Source organism: Somniosus microcephalus, chromosome 7 (genome assembly GCF_052327205.1).
Source record: "Somniosus microcephalus isolate GS21.2 chromosome 7, FLI_Smic_1.0, whole genome shotgun sequence".
Taxonomy (NCBI): domain Eukaryota; kingdom Metazoa; phylum Chordata; class Chondrichthyes; order Squaliformes; family Somniosidae; genus Somniosus; species Somniosus microcephalus.
The window spans coordinates 162,403,555-162,425,792 of NC_140993.1; the positions used below are offsets into that span (position 1 = coordinate 162,403,555).

Here is a 22,238-nt window from a genome sequence, read left to right on the forward strand (position 1 = left end):
ATCATTTCTAGGTGTCAGCTTTCACCTGTATGCTGATGACAAGCAGTTATCTATTAATTCTGCTACTCTCTCAATTGCTTCTCTGCTATCAGACAGCTTGTTCAACATCCATGATGAATGATAACTTGCTCAACATTGGGAAGATCAAAGCCATTGTCATTGGCCTCTGGCACAAACTTCACTCCCTTGTTACTGATTCCATCCTCCTCTCTGGCAACTGTCTCGGGCTTAACTGGGACTGTTCACAACCTTGATGTTTTCTTCAACGTGCAGGTGACTTTCGGACTCCATTTTTATATCCATCACAAAGACCAATTACTTTCACCTCCATGACATTTCCCACCTCTGCCCCTCTGATGAACGCCTCATATATGTCTTTGTCACTTCCAGACTTTACCACTCAAACTATTTCCTCACTGGCCTCCCATCCTTCACTTTCCATAAACTACAACTTGTCCAAATCGCTGCCACACATATCCTATCATGCACTAAGTCCCGTTCACCCATCACCACATCCTTCTTATACTAAGAATGGACTCCCTGTTCCCCAAAATATCAAACTCAAAATCCTCATCCTTGTCTTTAAATCTTAAATCCTCCCTCTGCAATCTCCTGAAGTCTCCATTCCTCTGACTCCAGACTTTTGTGCAGTCCTCCCTCACATCATCCCTCCATTGGTTGCAGAGCATTCAGCTGCCTTGGTCATACTGTCTAGAATTCCCTCCTTAAATCTCTCCTCCCTCCTTTAAAAACATTCTGAAAACTTATCTCTTGACCAAGGTTTAAGTCACCCCATCTAATCTGTCCTTTCCTCGTTTAGTGTCTGTACTTTCCACGACTATCTATAACGTGCCTTTAAGTTACATAGGAACACGAATAGGCTATTCAGCCCCTCGAGCCTGTTCCTCCATTCAATTAGATCATGGCTGATTGTACCTCAACTCCATTTACCCACCTTTGTTCCATATCCCTTAGTACCTTTACCTAACAAAAATCTATCAATCCCAGTCGTGGAAAAATTCAATTGACCCAGCATCAACAGACTTTTGGGGCAGCGAGTTCCAGATTTCCAATACCCTTTGCGTGAAATTAAGAAGGAGATAGGTAGATTTCTAGACACAAAAGGCACCAAGGGGTATGGGGAGAGAGCGGGAATATGGTATTGAGATAGAGGATCAGCCATGATCATATTGAATGGCGGAGCAGGCTCAAAGGGCCGAAAGGTCTACTCCTGCTCCTATTTTTCGTTGTTTCTTTTTTATGTTTCTAAAACTTGCTTCCTTATTTCACTCCTGAATGGCCTAGCTCTAGTTTTACGACTGTGCCCCCTTGTTCTGGATTCCCCCTCCAGAGGAGGCTGAAAATGACCTAGATATCTCATGTATTAAAGTGATTGTGTGGTGTCACACATGTACACATCGGAGAGAAAAATGTTGTACCTTATGTACCACAAGGAATTGTTGAGGCAAATAGCATAGATGCATTTAAGGGGAAGCTAGATAAGCACATGAAAGAAAAAGGAATAGAAGGATATATTGATGGGGTTAGATAAAGAGAGTGGGAGGAGGCTCGTGTGGAGCATAAACACCGACATGTCCCTGTTCGGCCAAATGGCCTGTTTCTGTGCTGTAAATACTTTGTAACTTTAAAATGTATTTCTTTTTCCAGGTGCTCCTTCTCCTTTTAGTATTTTAAAAAAATGTTTGTAATCTAAATTCTGTACAACAAAAAATTTAGTCTAAATAAAACATATTAGCTGCAATATGTACATATTTAAATGTGCAATCTTCTATATGTGATCCACTTGTTTTTAGATAATTGCTATGCAGGATGGGAAGATTGAAACCCAAGGTACCTACCAGGACATCTCAAAACAAAATCCAAATCTGGTAAAAGCTTGGAAAAGCCTGACTATGAAAGGTTTGTCTCTTAGCATAAAATGCATTAAATACCATTGTTCTTTCAAAGGTAAAAGAATGGCCAAGAATATATACTACAAAAGGTCTGAGCTATGGAGAACTGTACTAATATGGAAATTTGAGCTGTACACACTTAACTCTACTGTGCAATATGTCTCCCCATTTCTAATAAATCCACATCTACTCTAGAATTACTATGTTTTAACCTTTGTGGGTCTTGCTTATTGGATTACTAATAAATTGAAGAAAAAAAAATTAGACATTTCCATTTAAAAATTGTTATCTGCACAGAATTTTTCTGATCAAATAAGTGCTTAAATAATGCAATATTGGAGAGCCTGACAATATGGACCTTCTGTACTAATAACAAAGGGATCAAGGGATATGGGGAGAAGGCAGGGCCAGGGTACTGAATTTGGATGATCAGCCATGATCTCATTGAATGGCGGAGCAGGCTCGAGGGGCCGAATGGCCTACTCCTGCTCCTATCTTCTATGTTTCTATGTAACATATCTGTATTAAAAGTCTTGCATCTGATGCTCATTTCCAGTACACATTTCTCTTAATTCCTGTGTTGTAATTTTTGAGTAACATTTTATATGCCAACATTTATAATGAGAAATCCCTATGGCAACATGAATCAGCGTGAGTTGAAGTAGAGTTTGTTGCCCAATCTTGAGAGACATTTGAAAATGTCTTTGCTTTTTCCAAAACACTTTGAAACAAACTGGACACTGAGTTCTTAAAGCTTTATTGTGGTCCAGTCTCTCATTTAAAATATTAACAGCTGTTCCTTTTTCTGTTATGACACTTAGACAATACATACGATTAGCAGCAACTCTGATTTCCTTGGCAGTTAGAAAGCAAAACAAAAATTGATTACTGAGAATGTAATTGTTTTTCCAAATGAAACATAAGTTTGAATGATTGTGTTCCTCCCGATTGGCTGCTGTCCATATCAATTATGGCAAACCACTCCTTTCGTTATTTTGGGTAAAATCTAGTTTAAAAAGCCTTTCTCTTCAGAAACATTTTGGGGGCTTAAGGATAGTTTTCATGTATAAAAAATGGAGAAACTGTAAATGATGAACTTTTTGAGTTTATATAAGTTTTTTTTTGTTAATGAAAATTTCCGATTATTAAAAACTATATAAGTCAGCAAACTTACTAATAGTACGCTAGATGCCTTAACTCAGGAACATAAGGATAAGAACTGGCCGCCAAGGCAGAAAGTGGCCTGAAAGGTACCACGGTCAATTTGAGTCCCATTCTCCTGGATCCCCCTCCACCCACAAGGCTATTAGACCCTGTTGTTCCAACACTGCCAGATCCCACCAACTCCCTCATACTGCCAGACTCTCTTTCTTTCCAGACCTGCTGCCCCCCAGCGTGTAACTCCCTGACTCACTCTCCGTACTCAAAATCATAGAGCACATTCCTAGTACTATCTACTTCCAGACCCTGGGACCTTTCTCACCAAATGCTCCCAAAACTTAGAACCCTTTCCAGTGTTGCAAGAACCCACCTCTGCTATGCTTTCTTGTGCTCCTAGATCATGGCACCTTCCTCAAAGTGCTACAAGATCCTGAGTTCCCAGACTTCAGATCCTAAACCCTTCCACAGTGCCCCCAGATCTCGGGGTGGCCCCCAATGCTGATAAATCAGTATCCCTAATAACACAGCTTGGCATAATACCACTTATGAAACTTCTGAATCACTGTGAGCGACGTCACAGGAGATCTGTTAGTATGTATTACTTTTGTGGCTTGTAAAGTTCCACCCAATGTTGTATCAAATCCAAGAGTAAAAGTGAACTTCATATTTTTCACATCTGTTACTTGATAGTACGTCTGTCATTAGTGATAGCCAAAGCCTTCATTGTGAATGTGACTGAATGCTGAAATTATTAGTCAGTGGCAGTATTTCATTAGCAGTCTGGAAAACTAGTCTACTGATGGTATTCACTTTTGCCTAAGCCATTTTTAACAGCTTCTATTGACATAAATCATTGTTAGAAAAGGATGGTATTTTCCAATTTATCTTCTCCTGGGTTGTGTAGCACCTGCTTTTTAATTTGTATGGGAGAAACATCTCCAAGAAATACACTCTGCTCCAACTTAATTATTACTTGAGGGCAGAGGAAATTGCTGAAGTATTTTACTTACCAGCACCAGATTCACCTTGAGTTTTGATCTTATCAGCAAATTATAATTGGACATCTGCCAAGACTAGGACAATTTTTTAAATATGTATTATATATTAGAAGTAGTACAGGTATATAGCTCACAGAATTTTATGCAGTACCTGTGAGGTCCATAGATGCGCATTGATAGCTAATTTCAATCAAATTTAAGAAAGCCTTTAACATTGCATTTCAAAGTAAATTTTTTGCTGTAAACTGACTTTTCAAGATTCACTGCAATTACTCTGTATGACCACTATGCGGCCCTGGAGCAAGATCTCTCATTCAGGTAAATTGTAACTACAATCCTGTTTTCTGATTTTTGTTAATTAAATGCATTTGAAAATTGTAATGTTAGACAGTGTTACCATCCTGCACCTTTCCAGCAAACTAATGCTTCTGGTTGGAGTTGTAAATGAAGTTTTCCATATTGTCGCAGCCTCTGAGGCCGATGGTATTACAGTGGGCACCTTTGATCAATTTCCTGGTTTGGGGAAAAATACATTCTGGTGTCCTCTCTACTGTCCTCTTCCCCATCCACAATGATTCCACAAGAGATTATTAGTGAAAATGAAAGCACACGGAGTTGGAGATAATCTTATGACATTGGGTAGTAATTGGTTAGGAGGTAGGAGACAGAGTAGGGATAAAGGCAATGTTCGCTGATTGGCAGGATGTGACAAGTGGTGTTCCTCGGGAATCTGTACTGGGGCTTCAGCTTTTCACCATATATATTAATGACCTGGATGAAGGAATAGAGAGTTATATATCTGAGTTTGCAGATGACACTAAGTTAGGAGGCACAGCAAGTTGTGAGAATGGAAGCAGCAAGTTGCAAAGGGGCATTGACAGACTAAGTGAGTGGGCAAGATTGTGGCAGATGGAATTCAATGTGGGGAAATGTGAGGTCATCCGCATTGGGTCTGAGAAAAATAAATAGGAATATTTTCTTAATGGTGAGAGACTAGGAACTGTGGAAGAGTAAAGGGATTTGGGTGTCCATGTGCAGAGATCACTAAAAGCTAGTGCATAGGTACGAAAAAATAATCAAAACAGCTATTGGAATGTTGGCCTTTATCTCAAGGGGGTTGGAACACAAAAATGAGGAAGGGATACTTTAGTTGTACGGAGCCTTAGTCAAACACCATCTGGGTTTAGATAGGGTAGATACAGAGATACTATGGCTGGAATTTTGCCGGTGCTCAGTGGACGGATCGGTGGCGGGTCAGCAGTTAAAAGTGAATTGATTGACAGCGGGTCGGGAACCCACTGTCAAATCGCACACACTTACCTTTCCCGATGTCGGGTCTGCCAGTGCTGAGCAGACCTGACGGGCAGCGGTGGGGGAGCCAATTTAAATGATTAGTGGCTTGTTTACAGCCACTTAACAATGGTTTTAAACTTGCCTTTTGAATTTGACAGTTCGCCCACGGGTTTCACGCTGTTGCTAGACATTGCCTATGAGCCTGAGGTGGGAGGTCAGTGGCCATTGATTCAGCTGATGAGTTGACAGCTTCAGATGTCGAGTAAAAGCTCCCCCTTTACAGAGATTTCTTCCCTCATCCACAAGCTCTTCCTCACTGCATTTCCACAACAGATTCACCATGCTGCAAGTCTTTACACAAGTCTCCATCCAGTCTGACCTCATTACCTCTCTCATCATTGACAGATTGCTTGTCATCTCAACTTCAGCTGCCATCTATTCCAGCAATATTGGTGCCCTTGAAAAAATCTCATCTTGGTCCTCTGAATCCCTCCATGATCAGCCCCAACACCAACAGGCACACCAGCAGCACCAACAACAATACCAACCTTCTCCACAATCACCTGATGCTGCACAGGACACAGGGCATCAGCACCCGATCACATTGCGGCCAGGGATGGCCTCACCATGGCCAGATTTACTTCGCTTGATGCTGTACACCCTGGCTGCCACATGATGCGCTAGGTTGGCACCACCCCACACCAACACCATAAAACATCCCTACAATGCCCAAGCCATTCCTTTCACACTCATCTCCATTGCGGGGATACCGTTATGTCTCACCATTCACTGCAACTCACTAAGCCACTTCCAAACGTGCGCGCAAATCTGTCCAAGAACGCAAAGGGTTGAAAATAAAGATTTCAATGTTTGACACCACATTAACAGAAACTTTACATGGACATTGCATAAAACACCCAAGTGCCTACCCTTGTGTGTTGTTAGTTGGTATGATTGCACTAGGAAAAGGGTGAGTGTGGGGGGTGGCTAGTGAGATGGGGATGTGATAATATAGATAGAGAGAGGGCTGCATGGAGGTGCAAGGTAAGTTGTTGCAAGTAAGGATGTGCAGAAGTAGGGTAGGGAAGGCAGAGTAATGGGGATGTGATGAGAGGCACAGCAGGTTGAGGTTGAGTGTGGCTTTGTACTAACATGTCGTGATCTACTGAGATCATTGATATGCTTGCAGTACTGCACCCAGGTCCTCCTGACCACATCCCTGCTTGTACCCTCCTCTGCAATGTGCAACCAGGCTGGGGAGGTCTCTTCCGCCCATGGGAAGGGAAGAGGACCTCCCTGCATGCTCTGACTCCCTCCATAAGCACCTCAATGCTGCAGAACATTGACAGCACAAATGTCAAAATAAATTTGGACTTGGTCCCTTTAAGGAAACCGGCTGATGATGTGTCATCAAATGACATCACCAAACCCGCTTCCTCTAATTGGCCGGAAAATGTGCTGGGCGGGCTATAACAAGCCCCATCAAGGGAAATTCATTTTACACAGCAGGATGGAGCCAGCAGCGGGGTCGTGACCTGCCACCGACGCCGCCCGCCACAGACCTGCCGAGATCAGCAAAATCACGGCCTATGACCTAGAAATTCGATCACACAGCACCCATCTTTTGGGCTTCGTGCATTTACACACATGCACTACAAACCTTTGAATTTTCCATGATCCCACCTAATTCTGTATTATTTCTAACTCTAACTGTCTCTCCTAGTCTTCTGTGAACCTTTTTTCTAATTTTAATGCTATATCTTGGTGCCCAAACCCCTGCTGAATTAATTTAAAGCCTCCCCTACAGCAGTAGTTCACCTGCCCACGTGGATATTGGTTCCAGCTATGTTCAGGTGCAACCCGTCCATCTTGAACAGGTTCCTCCTGCCAGAGTTGGTCCCAATGTCTCAGGAATCTGAAGCCCTCCCTCCTGCGCCATGTCTCTAGCCACGCATTAACCTGCCTTATTCTCCTATTTCTACACTCACTAACACGTGGCACTGGGTGTAATCCAGAGATTATTATTTTGAGATCCTGCTTTTTAACTTTCTCCCTATCTCCTGAAACTCTGACTGCAGGATCTCAACCCTCTTCATCCCTATGTCGTTGGTTCCAATATGGACCATGACTTCTGCCTCTTCCCATTCCCCCTAGAGAATGTTCTGCACCCTCTCTATGATGTCACTTACCCAGGGTACCATGTGGGTCTTATGTCGACCATAGCAGAACTCTCTGTCTGTCCCCCTGACTATCAAATTCCCAATTACTACTACGTTCCTATACTTTGCTCTACCCAGTTGTGCTTTGTCTCACGGTGCCGGGCTTGGACTGCATTATTTTGAGGTGTCATCACCCTCACCGGTATTGAATGCTGAATATCGTTTTGAGAGTGCCACACTTTCAGAGAATTCTTGCACTGTCTGCCTCTTCCTACTCTTCTGGGTGGCCACCTGCTTGTTATTCTGAACTCTATTTGGCTGTGGGGTGACCACCTCCTGAAACCTGCGATCCAGGAATTTTAGTAGCCAATATTTTTCGGCCACCAAATAAGGTCATTGAACTTTTTTCGCCATTGTCCTGGGCGCTAAACTCCTGGTATTGACCTCGTCTGCGATGTGTTCCCATTGGCGGCGGAGCTGTTGCCTGGGAGGGAAGGGGGGGAACTGAAAATCTGGCGGTTTCTATAATGGGTCACCATTCCGCAATGCCAGTTTTATGCCCGAGTGGCAAGATGAAAATCTACCCCAATGTGCGAAAAGATGAGAAGCCAATGAAAGTCAGTTGGGGTGATAGGTGAACAAGGACTTTGTGCAGGATGTGGTGGGCAAGTTGGAGTTTACGTAGGGTGGAGAGGGCATTGGAAAAGTCAAGTCCGGAGGTGACAAAATTTCTATCAAGAGGACGCAATAAGTGGAGACCAGGTATTTTCCCATGGGAAACTATAACCATCAACTCTCAAACTATTACATGGCTAGTTACAGAACATAATTGCTAGAGACAAAGCAAATATCTCCATATTGTGTGCATATGTGTTTACCTTGTTTTTTTCTCCAAAAGTTAAAAATGTGTGAAATTATGTTTTATTAGATGACCATAAAGAAGATAAAGAATCCGATGCTGAAATGGTAGATGATGTTTCAAAAATGGAGAAAAAGCCCAATGATACTTTGAGTGGAAAACTGATGCAAGAAGAGGAAAAAGAAGAAGGATCCATATCCCTAAAAATCTACTGGCTTTATGCCCGCTCCATTGGCCTTTTCTTTTTGTTTTTTTTAGTTCTCGCAGTGGTAACAAAACAAAGCTTTCTAGTAGCTGTTGATTTCTGGCTAGCTGAGTGGTCATCTGCAGGGAACCATTCAGAGACAACTACAACTCAGGTCTAATATCAAAAGCTTTCTGTCTTCTTTCCAAAAATTCTTTGGTAACCCTAGCTCTACCACTAAATGTTAGACCAGAGTTAATACTTAAACTTGTTACTAAATAAACAGTCATAGCCACCCAATTAACCACTTTTATTGTTTTGTTTTTCTTGTATATCCTCAGTATGAAAATGATGTGGGAAGTGTCATTTTCAATCATTACCTCTATGGATACATTGGGCTGGCTTGTGGAGGAATATTATGTGCTTTGTTCAGTTCCCTTGCACATGTCATTTCAGGTTTGTGTATTCTTGCACTGACAATTGAACTTAACACAAGTATCGATTGTAATTTAACTAAACAAAAGTGTATGTATATTCTTTTTGCTGTCCTTTAGAATTGTTTTTACTTAAACTAATGTAAACTCCGTACATTCAACGTTCATAGTGATTTCCTTATTCTTTTGCTATATTGAAGGTATCCGTGCTTCAAAATATCTCTTCACAAACATGCTGCAAAACATTACAACTCTTCCATTGAGATTCTTTGAAACCACACCTGTTGGAAGAATTCTAAACAGGTATGAATCTTGAAAAGTTACATTAATTATATAGTTCACTTCCAGATAACCATCTTTTCTTATTATTACGGTGTAGTGTGACACAGGCATTTGGAAGCTGTAATTATAGTGGAAAGTGAGACTGAGGTGTTGTATGAATAACTAACCAGAAATGTAGGCTATGTCAGAACTTCAGATACATATCCACAAGCAACCTGGGATAATTGCTGTTACCAAGGAGGGACATGATGTGGTAGTGCACTTAAAATTCAAGACTGTCTTTTCATTCCAAAACTTATATTCGGTGGGGTTTGAGCTTGCTGATATATTTTTTATATTCGAGGTATACACAGTGATCTTAACAGACTGTGTGTGTCAAAGCTTAGAGCTGTCCTTCTTGTACCCAGAATAAATGCTTGATCACAATTCGTGTAAAAAGAATTGCCTAATTACTAGTGCAGTTGGTAAAGTAACCTGCTCTCTTTTGCAGAAAAAACTTGTTCATTACCTGCTCTAAATATGGAAATCAGTGGAGAAAACAGATCCCTTGCAATTAGGGCAGCATTTTGGATTACTGCAAAATGCAAATCAAGTGCACTGTGAACCTTTTGATTGTTGTTGGTTTAAGTAAACATTTAAATACACATTTGTGCGCAAATTCATTGAATCCTTGTTTATTTCCAGGTTTTCATCCGATTTCAAGACCATAGATGATCAGATTCCCACAAACCTGGAGCGACTTATGGGGCACATTTTGATGTGTTTAAGTGCCATTGTGATCAATGTTATCGTGACTCCTTTTTTCCTTCTTCCAGTTATTCCCTTACTTGTTCTCTACTATTTTCTTCAAATGTTTTTCAGAGCTTCCGCCAGGTAAGTCTCTTGCAAGTATCCTACGCTGAGTGATTGGCAATATTTGTGTTTAGACTTTTTAACTTTTTAAAAAAAAAAAAAAAAAAAAAAAAAAAATTTGTTTTTCTTTAGTGGAACTGGCAGCAGTCATTTGTGCAGGTTCTGAAAAGCATAATGTCTATAGTTTTAGATCTGTTGTTTAGGTGTATTTGAATGCTGTATATTTGTAGAAATATGGGGCCCTGCTTCAATTAGTGTTGTGCCATCACTGCTTTCTAAATGCAGTTCATGCCACTGAATACAAATTAGCCATGTTTTGATTCCTTCATTAGTATGGCGCAGGATCTTTGAAGTACATTATAGTGAGTTGGCAATGTTCAGTGCCATGATCCTGCACTTAGCGCTGCTAAATGAGACAACTATATTTTGGCCAGTAAACATCAACACAAATCATGCCAATTAAAGTTAGTCCGTAATGTATAATACTGTAGTTGGAAAACTAACATGACATTTATAAGGTTAATAAATCACATTTAACAAATGTTCTTTTGGTCCTGTTGCCCACACCTGTAAAATTAAAATGCAGGTCAGTTCATTTTTACACTCTTAGGAATTTCAGGAATTTTCCATAAGCAATGGCTGGACATTTTGGCCTGATTTAAAGTAACAGTTCTGTTTAATTTTGATTGAAATTAAAATTAATCTTAGGTTGTAAAAAAGACAAGATTGTAATGATCCTTACCTACAAGTAGTTTTTAATATTTTTTGTAAAGTAAAAACTGTCTTGAGTGGTGCACTGATAATCAATTAAGGCTGGACTGACATTCCAAAGAAACTTGCAGATGTAACGAGAAAGAATGAGATGGTGGAAATGTCCTAAATCAGTTAGTTATTTGGTGGTCTGCACTTGTTCCGATCTGTTTTGTGAAATTTGATGACTGCAGTCTCATTCTACTGTACTAGTACAGTAATAAAATACCCAAATCAGTACAGTACTGTGCATGGCAATAACTACAAATAGCAATACTGTGCTGACCTTTTGATGTTAAAACAGTTGTCACTACTGCTGATACTCCAATTAAAATTTTCTTTTTTAACATTTCCTTTTGCTCACCTCTAAATTTTTTTCCTTCCTGTCCTGAAAATTGTGATTCACCCTGGATATGGTCTAAACATACCAGTTAGCCTTTAGTGTGAACCTGGACAATGAGTGTAGGCAGGCAATTCAATCATGCATTGGAAGAACTCATCACATTTATATCTGATTCTGACCTCATACTCATGCATTTTCCAGCAGGAATCACTGGATTGCAATCAGTCATGATAACCTTCACTGAATTTCTCCCCACACTCCCTCCCTTACTTCTAGCCAGGAATGTGCTCGAGGGTAATGCCTGAGTATATAGCATTTACTCACTTTAAAATTGGTATATGCCCATTTTTTAGCTGCTTTAAATGTCGGCATACACTTGTCTCAGTCACTTTCTCGACTGGGACAAACATTTGCTGCCAGTATCGGGAGTAGGAAAGGCAGCAGCACTGGTGTAGTTAGTTGACTCTCCTTTAACAGTTATTTTCTGAGTTAGCTGTCAGCCTTGGCTCTGTGGTAGCACTATTGTCTCTGAACAAGAAGGTCCTGAATTCATCCTACTTCAGAGACTTAAACACATTGGCCCAAAAATTCGGGTCGGAGGCTTCCCACGAGTGCAAGCCTCCGACCTGCACTTACCTAGCGCGCCGACTGTTGTGCTGTGGGCCCGCATGGGATTCCGATCCTGGGCCTCCTCCAACTGCCGGCGCGCAGTGCTTGCGTATCCCAGGGACGCAGTTAGTTCGAAGCATCCCCTGGGATCACGTGGGCCATGGAGAGCCAATGGTAGCAGTGACTCTGTATTCATAGATTTGACAGGAAGAGCTGTCAAATCTATGAATACAATTCAGCCCCAAAACATCACTAAAACTTCAAATAAATAAAAATAAAAAATCACATTTTTAAAATAACTATAAATTACATAAAATAACTATTTTAAACAATAATTTAAATTTTTGAAAAAATTAATTACAGTTTCTAACGGGGCTAAAAATAAACTTACCTTTCTTTAAAGTATTTAAAAATAATAAACCTGTGGAAAAAATGTTTTAATTTTACTTAATTCACCACTTACCTTGTTAAAAGCAGGCCTTACGGCTGCTTTTTATAAGCGTAGCTCCTGGAGACTTACCCTCCCAGAGAAACCTACAAAAAAACCGGAAGTTCCAGGCGTACACGCTGCCTCTCCGGTGCACGTGTTCGACCTGTGAACCTCTTCCTTTAAGGGAACGGAAGTTCCGGTTTCCCGCGCATGCGCAGTGCATGCACGAAACCGGCACTTTCGTTGGGCCTACGCATGAGTACCCAGCGCGTACTCCCCCGTGGGGACCCGAAGTTCTGGCCCAATATTATCCAAGCTGCCACTTCAGTACAGTACTGAGGGAGTGCTGCACTGTCAGAAGTCCTGTCTTTTGGATGAGACATTAAAGTGAGTCCTCGAATGCCCTCTTAGGTGGACGTGAACGATCCAATGGCACCATTCGAAGAAGAGCAGGGGAATTCTTCTGCTGTCCTGACCAATATTTACCCCTCAACCAACATCACAATAACATTATTCATTATCTAATTTTTCAGCTGTGTACAAATTGACTGCTGTGTTTCTTTACATTATGGCAGTGACTACCCTTCAAAAGTACCTAATTGGCTGTAAAGTCCTTTGGGATGTCTTGAGGTCATGAAAGGTGCTTCAAAAATGCAAGTTCTTTCTTTATGCAGGAGTGGGATTCTGGCAGCATTAGCATCTACTGTACTCCAACTCAAAATTCTGACCACGCTGTTTCTATCCCTCTCGCCCCCCACCCCCCCCCCCCCCCGACTCTAGCAGCTCGCCCCTTCCCCTGGTTCTGGCCCCATTGCCCCTGTAACCTGAGAGTGGGCAGCTGTTGCTGTCCGAGAAATGGTGGCTGACTGTTATCTAGTAGCTTCTGGTGGTTAGCAGCTGGTGGTGCTTGGCTGGCTGCAGGCTGGTTTGCTGGCTCCTTGTGCACAGCTCGCTAGCTGAGGTTTGGCTGGCTAAATACTATTTGTGGATGGCTGGCTTCTGCTAATTTCTGGTGGTGGTTGGCTGGTGATGGCAAGCTAGCTTGCTATGGCTTGCTAGCAGCTGTTGGTGGATGGGTTGCTTCTAGTAGCTGGTTGCTGGTTATAAATAGGTAACTTCTGGTGGCTGAATGCTGATTGGCTTCTGGTTGCAGGTGGTGGCTGGCTGTCTTTGGCTGGCCTTTCGGCTCTGTATGGCTCAACTACTCACTAGAAAAACTCAGAGCCATCAGGGGAGCATACAACTACCCTGCACCTACCTTTTTATAACTGGAGATATCCTCAACTCTCAGGAACTCATCCAGCCCCCTTTTGAAGGACTGCATGAACCCATACTTGCCGCATGTTTTGGTAATGATTCCAGAAGTCAGTGACTCTCTGTGAAAAGAAATACTTCCTGGCATATCCTAACTCTGTTTTCTTATTTTTACTGATGCCCTCTAGTTTTCCTATCACTTTCTAGCTCAAATCACATATCTAACGAATAGAATCTGTTCCTTTCATAATTTGAAAAAGTTCAATCATATCACATCAAAATCTACACTTCTCCAATGAAAAAGCCCCCAATTTCCCAATCCTATCCTGATAGTTAAGATCCCTAAGACTAGGTATCATTCTGGTAGTCCTTGATGACTCTCTTGATTTTTGATACAACTGAAAAACAACAACAACTTGCATTTATATAGTGCCTTCAATGTAGCAAAACATTAAAGGAAAAGACTTTACTGCCACTGCCACACCTGTTCAAAATCGTCTTTTTACTCTTTTTTAATTGTCTGTTCTAATAGCAAATTTTGCTAAACTTAGCCCTATTCTTTTGGAAGTTGTTTTCTTGAATGTATGCATTGCAACATATTTCAGTATATATATAAAGTCTACTGTAAAACACTGGAAAATCCACAAAACAACATGTCAAAAATCAAGTCTTTTCTGGGGAGCATGATTTCACACATGTCTAGGGAAGAAATCCCCTGCATGATCACAGAATCTACAGTGCAGATAGAGGCCATTTCGGCCCATCGAGCCTGCACTGACACATATCCCACCCTATCCCTGTAACCCCACGTATTTAATCCCCTAACACTAAGGGTCAATTTATCATAGCCAAATCAACCTAACCTGCACATCTTTGGACTGTGGGAGGAAACCGGAGCACCCGGAGGAAACCCATGCAGACACAGGGAGAATGTGCAAACTCCACACAGACAGTCGCCCGAGGCCAGATTTGAACCCGGGTCCCTGGCGCTGTGAGGCAACAGTGCTATATATAGTATGCACACTTATAAACTAGCCACTACATCAATGTTCCTAGGCCAGGAATATGAAGGTCAGTTATGGAGTGAAAACTTTTCTTTTAAAGCCACAGAATGGTAGTATGTGGCTTAATTCATGCAATTACTTATATTGAATTAGCTTAGTCTACCTCCGTCGCTTGCTAAAAGCTAGCCCAAACGTAGCATTGGTTTGAATGCATGGCACATGCTTTTTAGCCAAGGAGCAGTGTGTTGCATGGAAGGGGAGGAATGAAACCCATCTTATAGTTATATGGGTGCTTTACTTGTGCTGGGTAGTCAGTACACTATTAATGTAACAACAGCACTTGTTGGTATTAGAGATACCCCATCAGCATCTTTTATGTTTATTTTTATTTTGGGAGTCTTTTGGCAAGGTGTCTTGGCATATTTGATTTGAATAGATTGTCCACAAATTCACCATCGGAGATTATATTAGGGATGGCAAATACATTGGTGTTATTGTGCTAGCAAAATTCAGTGCTGAGACCAATAAACTTTAAGGATTTTTCAACTGACACTGATATCACCTAAAAATCCAGCTATAAGGGAATTGGGTGTTGCATTGGATTTAACACTGGCCTTTCATCTCTTGAGGCCTGACTTAAAACCAGCATAGACAGTGGAATGAAGTCTCTTCTGTGTGTTGATTGTAAGAGAGTGAAATTGGTCCGTGGTAGTAGCGCATAACGTGCTCATAGCAAATCGGCAGCCCTTTTACATTGTGCCCAATTTTCTTTTCTATTTACTTCAATGGAAAGAAAATCAGGCAAGTTGTTAAAAGGGGCTACCGACTCGCTGAGTGCATTTCACACTACAGGCACAGATCAACTTTACTCTCTGTGTACTTCATTAAATGAGATTGGGCAATCTCAATCCAGCTCCTAGTGGACAGGGGTCCACAGCACAAAATTGCCCCTAATTAACATTAAATTGACAATCTCACTCAGACAGGTTACAGGACGTTGAGTGTGGGAAATGGAAAAATACAACACGGGTGTTCTTCTGAGGTTGTGAATGAGACATATTGTTGTGGCACAGTAGAGGAAGATTTACTCTGCATGTAACTATGCTCTTGGAGAGCTCAATGCTAAATGCCTGAAATAGAAACTGTTCCGAATAATAACGACCCTCGCCTTGATGAACACAAAAAGTCATTTAAAAAAGGTTGCATTTTTTAGAATCTGTTGTTAAAATATTAGCAAGTTATTTGCTGTTGATTCTGAATTATTGATCTTTCAATATTTTTTGATATCCCTTTTCTTGCCAGTAGGAATTTGATCAGAGTTTGGCACTGAGCAGAGGGAGAGCATTTTGGAAAAAGTACAACTTTTATGTTTAAAAAAAAAAAAAAAATGAAAAACTTGCTGTCAATGTCAACAATATCTAGAGAGTATTTAGTTGCGTGCATCTGCCTTTCCATTGAAACTTGACATAACCTTCAAAATCGCTTAATGGAATATAAGACAATTGTGGTAGCCTGATTCAGCCATATCAAATGTAAGATGTAAAGGCAGTAGCATTTGTAAATAGGATACTAATTGTGTACTTAATCATTATAGGGAACTTCAGCGATTGGACAGCATCACCAAATCACCTGTGTTTGCACATTTTTCTGAGACGCTTGGAGGTCTGACAACTATCAGAGCGTATAGACGTGAAGACAAGTTCTTTCAACAAATCCTTAACAAGATTGACTGTAATACTGTTGCTTATTTATATCTGAACACTGTGAACAGGTGGCTGGGAATACGACTGGTTAGTTTTCAAATGAACCATATATTTTAATGATTTTTGTGAGGTTTTTTTAATTTTCATTAGTTGTGCAAGTCTATATGGAACTATAGAAAGAATACTTGAAAGCATTTTATTATAGAACAAAGTTAAAATTTTAAACTTTGTTTGTCAAAAGATACAATTGTTAATATAATTAAGATTTTTGTTGCCTGAATTTGGATGAATAAGTATAGAAATGATGAATAGCTAATTCTAATGTCAATACTATTTTTCAGGACTTAATTGGAACAAGTATTGTTTTTGCTTCAGCACTCTGTTCATTATTGACAGCAACACTGGGCTACCTGCAAGCTGGGCTCGTAGGCCTTGCCATTGTATATGCCTTAAAGGTACAGAAGAGAAAGCAAATGATATTTATAATAAATCTGGATAGTAGTATGTTTGCAAAGCCAATGTTATACAAAAACCTGGTGTATGATTTTAAGTTCATTTTTGACAGTCTGTTAATGTCCCCTCTAATTTTTTTTTGAGCGCGGTCCCTTTAAATATACTGCGCAGCGTGGCCGCGCATGCACGGTATCTTCCAGTGGCAGCAACAGGTGAGTAGCCTGCGCGGGACCTCGCAATTGGTGTGCACCTTAGGGGGAATATTGCAGTCTGCTATGAAGCCATTTGACATTTCAGGCACTGTCTTGCTTTTAAAAACAAAATCCCACAAAATTCTGATTCAAGCTATATGAACCTCCAAAATCCATTTCCCCATTTATCTTTGCCGTGGTCAGTTATTTTCAGGTGCAAAAAAGTGATAACATGACTGTGATCCATAATGCCAGATAACAGAAATCAGTCAGGTAGAATAAAGTGTCTCATTGGTAGAATTGTTACTCAGCAGACTACAATTTGAATAAAAGTCAATACAAAAGGAACATTTTAACATATTGTTCTCTCATGCCTATTTTGATCTTTCATTTTGCTGCACAAATGCAACAAAGTTCTGCTGTAGCAAGGCCATTTTTTAACACGAGTGGGTTTTTTAAAATTTCCCTTCCCCCCCCCCCCCATCCCCCCTCCCCCCACTAAAAACACCCATTCAGTTATTGAGCTTATATCTTTTGCTTTTACTTCCTCACCTGGTAAATCAATTCAAATGTTTATTATCCTTTGAGTGAAAAATATTTTCCAAGATTGGTTTTAAATTTACTTTTCACTAATTTAAATTTCTATCCAGACTGTAGAATTTAAGCTCTCCAATCTTTCCTCATAGGTCAACTCCTTTACAATTGGGATCAGGATTTTTATTCTTCTCTGCATCCTTTCATGCATTTGTGTCCCTTCTAAATTGTTAACAAGTGCAGTACAGAACCTTACAGACATGGGTTTAATCGCTGCTCTGTGGTGAGTTAGCTAATCTGTGGTGATGGGGATGCTACAATCATCTTCCAGGTTATCACTAGAAGAATGAAGGTGAAAGTTAGAAGTTTTTTTCACACAAAGGTTAATGAGAACATGAAATGCTTTCCTGCAAGTGGCTGCTGAGACAAAGATTGTAATATCATTTAAAAGGAATTAGATAATTATTTAATAGATAGGGGAATAGATAGGTGTTTCTGCGGCCGCAAACGAGACTCCAGGAAGGTGTGTTGCCTCCCTGGTGCAAGGGTCAAGGATGTCTCGGAGCGGCTGCAGAACATTTTGGAAGGGGAGGGTGAACAGCCAGTTGTCGTGGTGCATATAGGTACCAACAATATAGGTAAAAAAATGGGATGAGGTCCTAAAAACTGAATATAGGGAGTTAGGAGGTAAATTAAAAAATAGGACCTCAAAGGTAATAATCTCAGGATTGCTACCAGTTCCACGTGCTAGTCAGAGTAGAAATAGAAGGATATTTCAGATGAATATGTGGCTAGAGGAATGGTGCGAGGTCGAGGGATTCAAATTCCTGGGACATTGGAACCGGTTCTGGGGGAGGTGAGACCAGTTCAAACCGGACGGTTTGCACCTGGGCAGGGCTGGGACCGATGTCCTAGGGGGAGTGTTTGCTAGTGCTCTGGGAGAGGGTTTAAACTAAAATGGCAGGGGGTTGGGAACCTGAGCAGAGGGACAGAAGAAAGGGAAACAAGGATAAAAGCAAAAGATAGGAAGGAGATAAACAAAAGTGGCAGTCAGAGAAATCAACGGTATAAATCAAACATGGCCACAGTAAATAATAATTCTAATAGGTCTAAGAACGTTAAAAAAACAAACCTGAAGGCTTTGTGTCTTAATGCGAGGAGCATTCGTAATAAGGTGGATGAATTAGCTGCGCAAATAGAGGTAAATGAATATGATTTGATTGGGATTACGGAAACATGGCTCCAGGGTGGCCAAGGCTGGGAACTTAACATCCAGGGGTATTCAATATTCAGGAAAGATAGGCAAAAAGGAAAGGGAGGTGGGGTAGCATTGCTGGTTAAAGAAGGGATTAACACAATTGTAAGGAAGGATATTAGCTCTGATGATGTGGAATCTGTATGGGTAGAACCGAGAAATACCAAGGGGCAGAAAACATAAGTGGGAGTGGTATATAGACCTCCAAACAGTAATGCGGAGGTTCGGGATGGCATTAAAAGGGAAGTTAGAGAACGTGCAATAAGGGCACTGTAGTCATCATGGGTGACTTTAATCTACATATAGATTGGGCTAACCAAATTAGTAACAATACTGTGGAGGAGGAATTCCTGGAGTGTTTACGGGATGGTTTCCTGGATCAATATGTCGAGGAACCAACCAGAGATCAGGCCATCTTAGACTGGGTATTATGTAATGAGAAAGGATTAATTAGCAATCTTGTACAAGGCCCCTTGGGTCGGAGCGATCATAATATGATCGAATTCTTCATTAAGATGGAGAATGAAGTAGTTGACTCGGAGACTAGGGTCCTGAATTTAAATAAAGGAAACAACGATGGTCTGAGGCGCGAGTTGGGTAGGATTGATTGGGGAATGGCACTCAAAGGGTTGACGGTGGATAGGCAATGGCAAACATTCAAAGACCGAATGGATGAACTACAGAATTTGTTCATCCCAGTTTGGCATAAAAATGCAACAAAAAAGGTGACTCAACCGTGGCTAACAAGGGAAATTAGGGATAGCATAAGATCCAAGGAGAGGACATATAAATTGGCCAGAAAAAGCAGTAAACCTGAGGATTGGGAGCAGTTTAGGATTCGACAAAGGGATTAATTAAGAAGGGGAAAATAGAATATGAGCGTAAGCCTTCAGGGAACATAAAAACTGACTGTAAAAGCTTTTATAGATATGTGAAGAGAAAAAGATTGGTGAAGTCAAGCGTAGGTCCCTTGCAGTCAGAATCAGGGGAATTTATAATGGGGAACAAAGAAATGGCAGACCAATTAAATACATATTTTGGTTCTGTCTTCACAAAGGAGGACACAAATAACCTCCCAGAGATGTCGGGGAACATAGGGTCTGATGAAAGGGAGGAACTGAAAGAAATCAGTATTTGTAGGGAAATGGTGTTAGGGAAATTGATGGGATTGAAGGCCGATAAATCCCCAGGGCCTGACAATCTACATCCTAGGGTACTTAAGGAAGTGGCCCTGCTGATCATCTTCCAACATTCGATGGAATCTGGAACAGTACCCATGGATTGGAGGTTAGCTAATGTTACCCCACTATTCAAAAAAGGTGGTAGAGAGAAAATGGAGAATTACAGACCGGTAAGCCTGACATCGGTAGTGGGGAAAATGCTAGAGTCCATTATAAAAGATGTAATAGCAGAGCACTTGGAAAACAGTGACAGGATCGGACAAAGTCAACATGGATTTATAAAAGGTAAATCGTGCTTGACTAATCTACTGGAATTTTTTGATTATGTAACTGGTAAAATAGATAAGGGAGAACCAGTGGATGTGGTGTATTTGGACTTTCAGAAGGCTTTCGATAAGGTCCCGCATAAGAGATTAGCGTGTAAAGTTAAGGCACATGGGATTGGGGGCAAGGTATTGACTTGGATAGAGAACTGGTTGGCAGACAGAAAGCAAAGAGTTGGAATAAGCAGGTCTTTTTCCGAGTGGCAGGCAGTGACTAGTGGGGTACAGCAGGGATCGGTCCTTGGACCCCAGCTATTCACTATATTAATGATCTAGACAAAGGAACTAGATGTAATATCTCCAAATTTGCAGACGACACAAAGCTGGGTGGGCGTGTGTGCTGTGAGGAGGATGCCGAGAAACTCCAGGATGATTTGGACAGGTTGGGTGATTGGGCAGAAGCATGGCAGATGCCATGTAACGTGGATAAATGTGAGGTAATCCACTTTGGTGGCAAAAACAGGAAGGCAGATTATTATCTGAATGGCAATAGATTGGGAGAAGGGGAAGTGCAACGAGACCTGGGTGTCCTTGTGCACCAGTCGCTGAAGGTAAGCATGCAGGTGCAGCAGGCGGTTAAGAAGGCAAATGGTATGTTGGCCTTCATAGCGAGAGGGTTTGAGTACAGGAACAAGGATGTCTTGCTGCAGTTGTACAGGGCCTTGGTGAGACCACATCTTGAATATTGTGTGCAGTTTTGGTCACCTTATCTGAGGAAGGATGTTCTTGCCATGGAAGGAGTTCAGCGAAGATTCACCAGGCTGATACCTGGGATGGCAGGAACGACGTATGAGGAGAGATTGGGTCGATTGGGCTTGTACTCGCTGGAGTTTAGAAGAATGAGAGGGGATCTCATTGAAACTTATAAAATTCTGACAGGACTGGACAGACTAGATGCAGGAAGGATGTTCCCGATGGTCGGGGGAGTCCAGAACCAGGGGTCACAGTCTAAGGATAAGGGGTAAGCCATTTAGGACAGAAATGAGGAGGAATTTCTTCACCCAGAGAGTGGTGAACCTGTGGAATTCTCTACCACAGAAGGCAGTAGAGGCCAATTCATTAAATATATTCAAGAAGGAGTTGGATATATTTCTTAAGGCTAAAGGGATCAAGGGGTATGGGGAGAAAGCAGGGACAGGGTACTGAATTTGGATGATCAGCCATGATCGCATTGAATGGCGGAGCAGGCTCGAGGGGCCGAATGGCCTACTCCTGCTCCTATCTTCTATGTTTTTATGTTTCTATGTGAAAAGGAAGCATATAAAAGGATAGTGGGGAAAGGACAGGGAAATGATTTAGAGTAGACAGCACCTGCAGAAGTGTTAGCAATGGTGTAATAGGTCAAATAACCTGTTTCTCTGCTGTATCATCTTTAATTCTATTTTGTCAATAGCACTCTATTACGCCACAAGAGGGGCACAAGAATACAGTGATTTTAATGAGTTCCTCATTTCAGCTTCCTTCGTTTACAGTGTATTTCTTTGTTTCCAGATGTCTACTTATTTGAATTGGTGTATCCGGGAGTTTGCAGATATGGAAATGCAGATGAATGCAGTCGAGCGGGTGAATCACTACACTGCCCTTCCATCTGAACAGCAGCTTCAAGAATCACAAATTGACACAGGTTCAAACATTCTTGGCTTATTTAATTCAGTAACTTCCAATCTACTCTTGATTAGTGTTGTAAATGCATGACCTGAATTCTTTTAAATAGAAAGTTGCAAACCCAAACTTAAATATGTTAGTCACATCACATTTTGGCATCTGCTTACAGCCTAATTGAGTTTCCCATTAGCAGTGCTTTTTCTACTCGGAGTAATGTCACTTTGATTCATTTTGATTTCTTTCTTTTAATATTCTGGCTGAGATCAAACTTTTTAGTTCCTTTTTCCACCAATTCTATAGTCACTTGACCTTCACAGACTGCCAACAGGGGTTGCAGAATAGTAATCAAGAGTGCTAACCCCTGTCCAATTTTCTGCTCTCTGACTCATTTCAGTGCATTGTTCATTCAAAGAAAAATTACTTGTATAATGTCTGAAATGCTAAAATCAGAACAATAATATATAAACG

General features: G+C 41.1%; 1 protein-coding gene across 3 annotated transcripts in view; it reads left to right on the forward strand.

Moving 5' to 3' along the window:
- LOC147114980 (ATP-binding cassette sub-family C member 9-like) overlaps window positions 1–22,238 on the forward strand; it is a 332,333-nt gene that overhangs the window by 258,115 nt on the left and 51,980 nt on the right. For all 3 annotated transcript variants that reach the window (XM_085993156.1, XM_085993155.1, XM_085993157.1), the window contains 8 exons: window positions 1,815–1,920; window positions 8,453–8,742; window positions 8,909–9,023; window positions 9,202–9,304; window positions 9,968–10,156; window positions 16,120–16,315; window positions 16,570–16,683; window positions 21,657–21,789. In XM_085993156.1, the coding sequence (XP_085849282.1) occupies window positions 1,815–1,920; window positions 8,453–8,742; window positions 8,909–9,023; window positions 9,202–9,304; window positions 9,968–10,156; window positions 16,120–16,315; window positions 16,570–16,683; window positions 21,657–21,789 (1,246 nt within the window). The remainder of the gene's footprint in view (window positions 1–1,814; window positions 1,921–8,452; window positions 8,743–8,908; window positions 9,024–9,201; window positions 9,305–9,967; window positions 10,157–16,119; window positions 16,316–16,569; window positions 16,684–21,656; window positions 21,790–22,238) is intronic.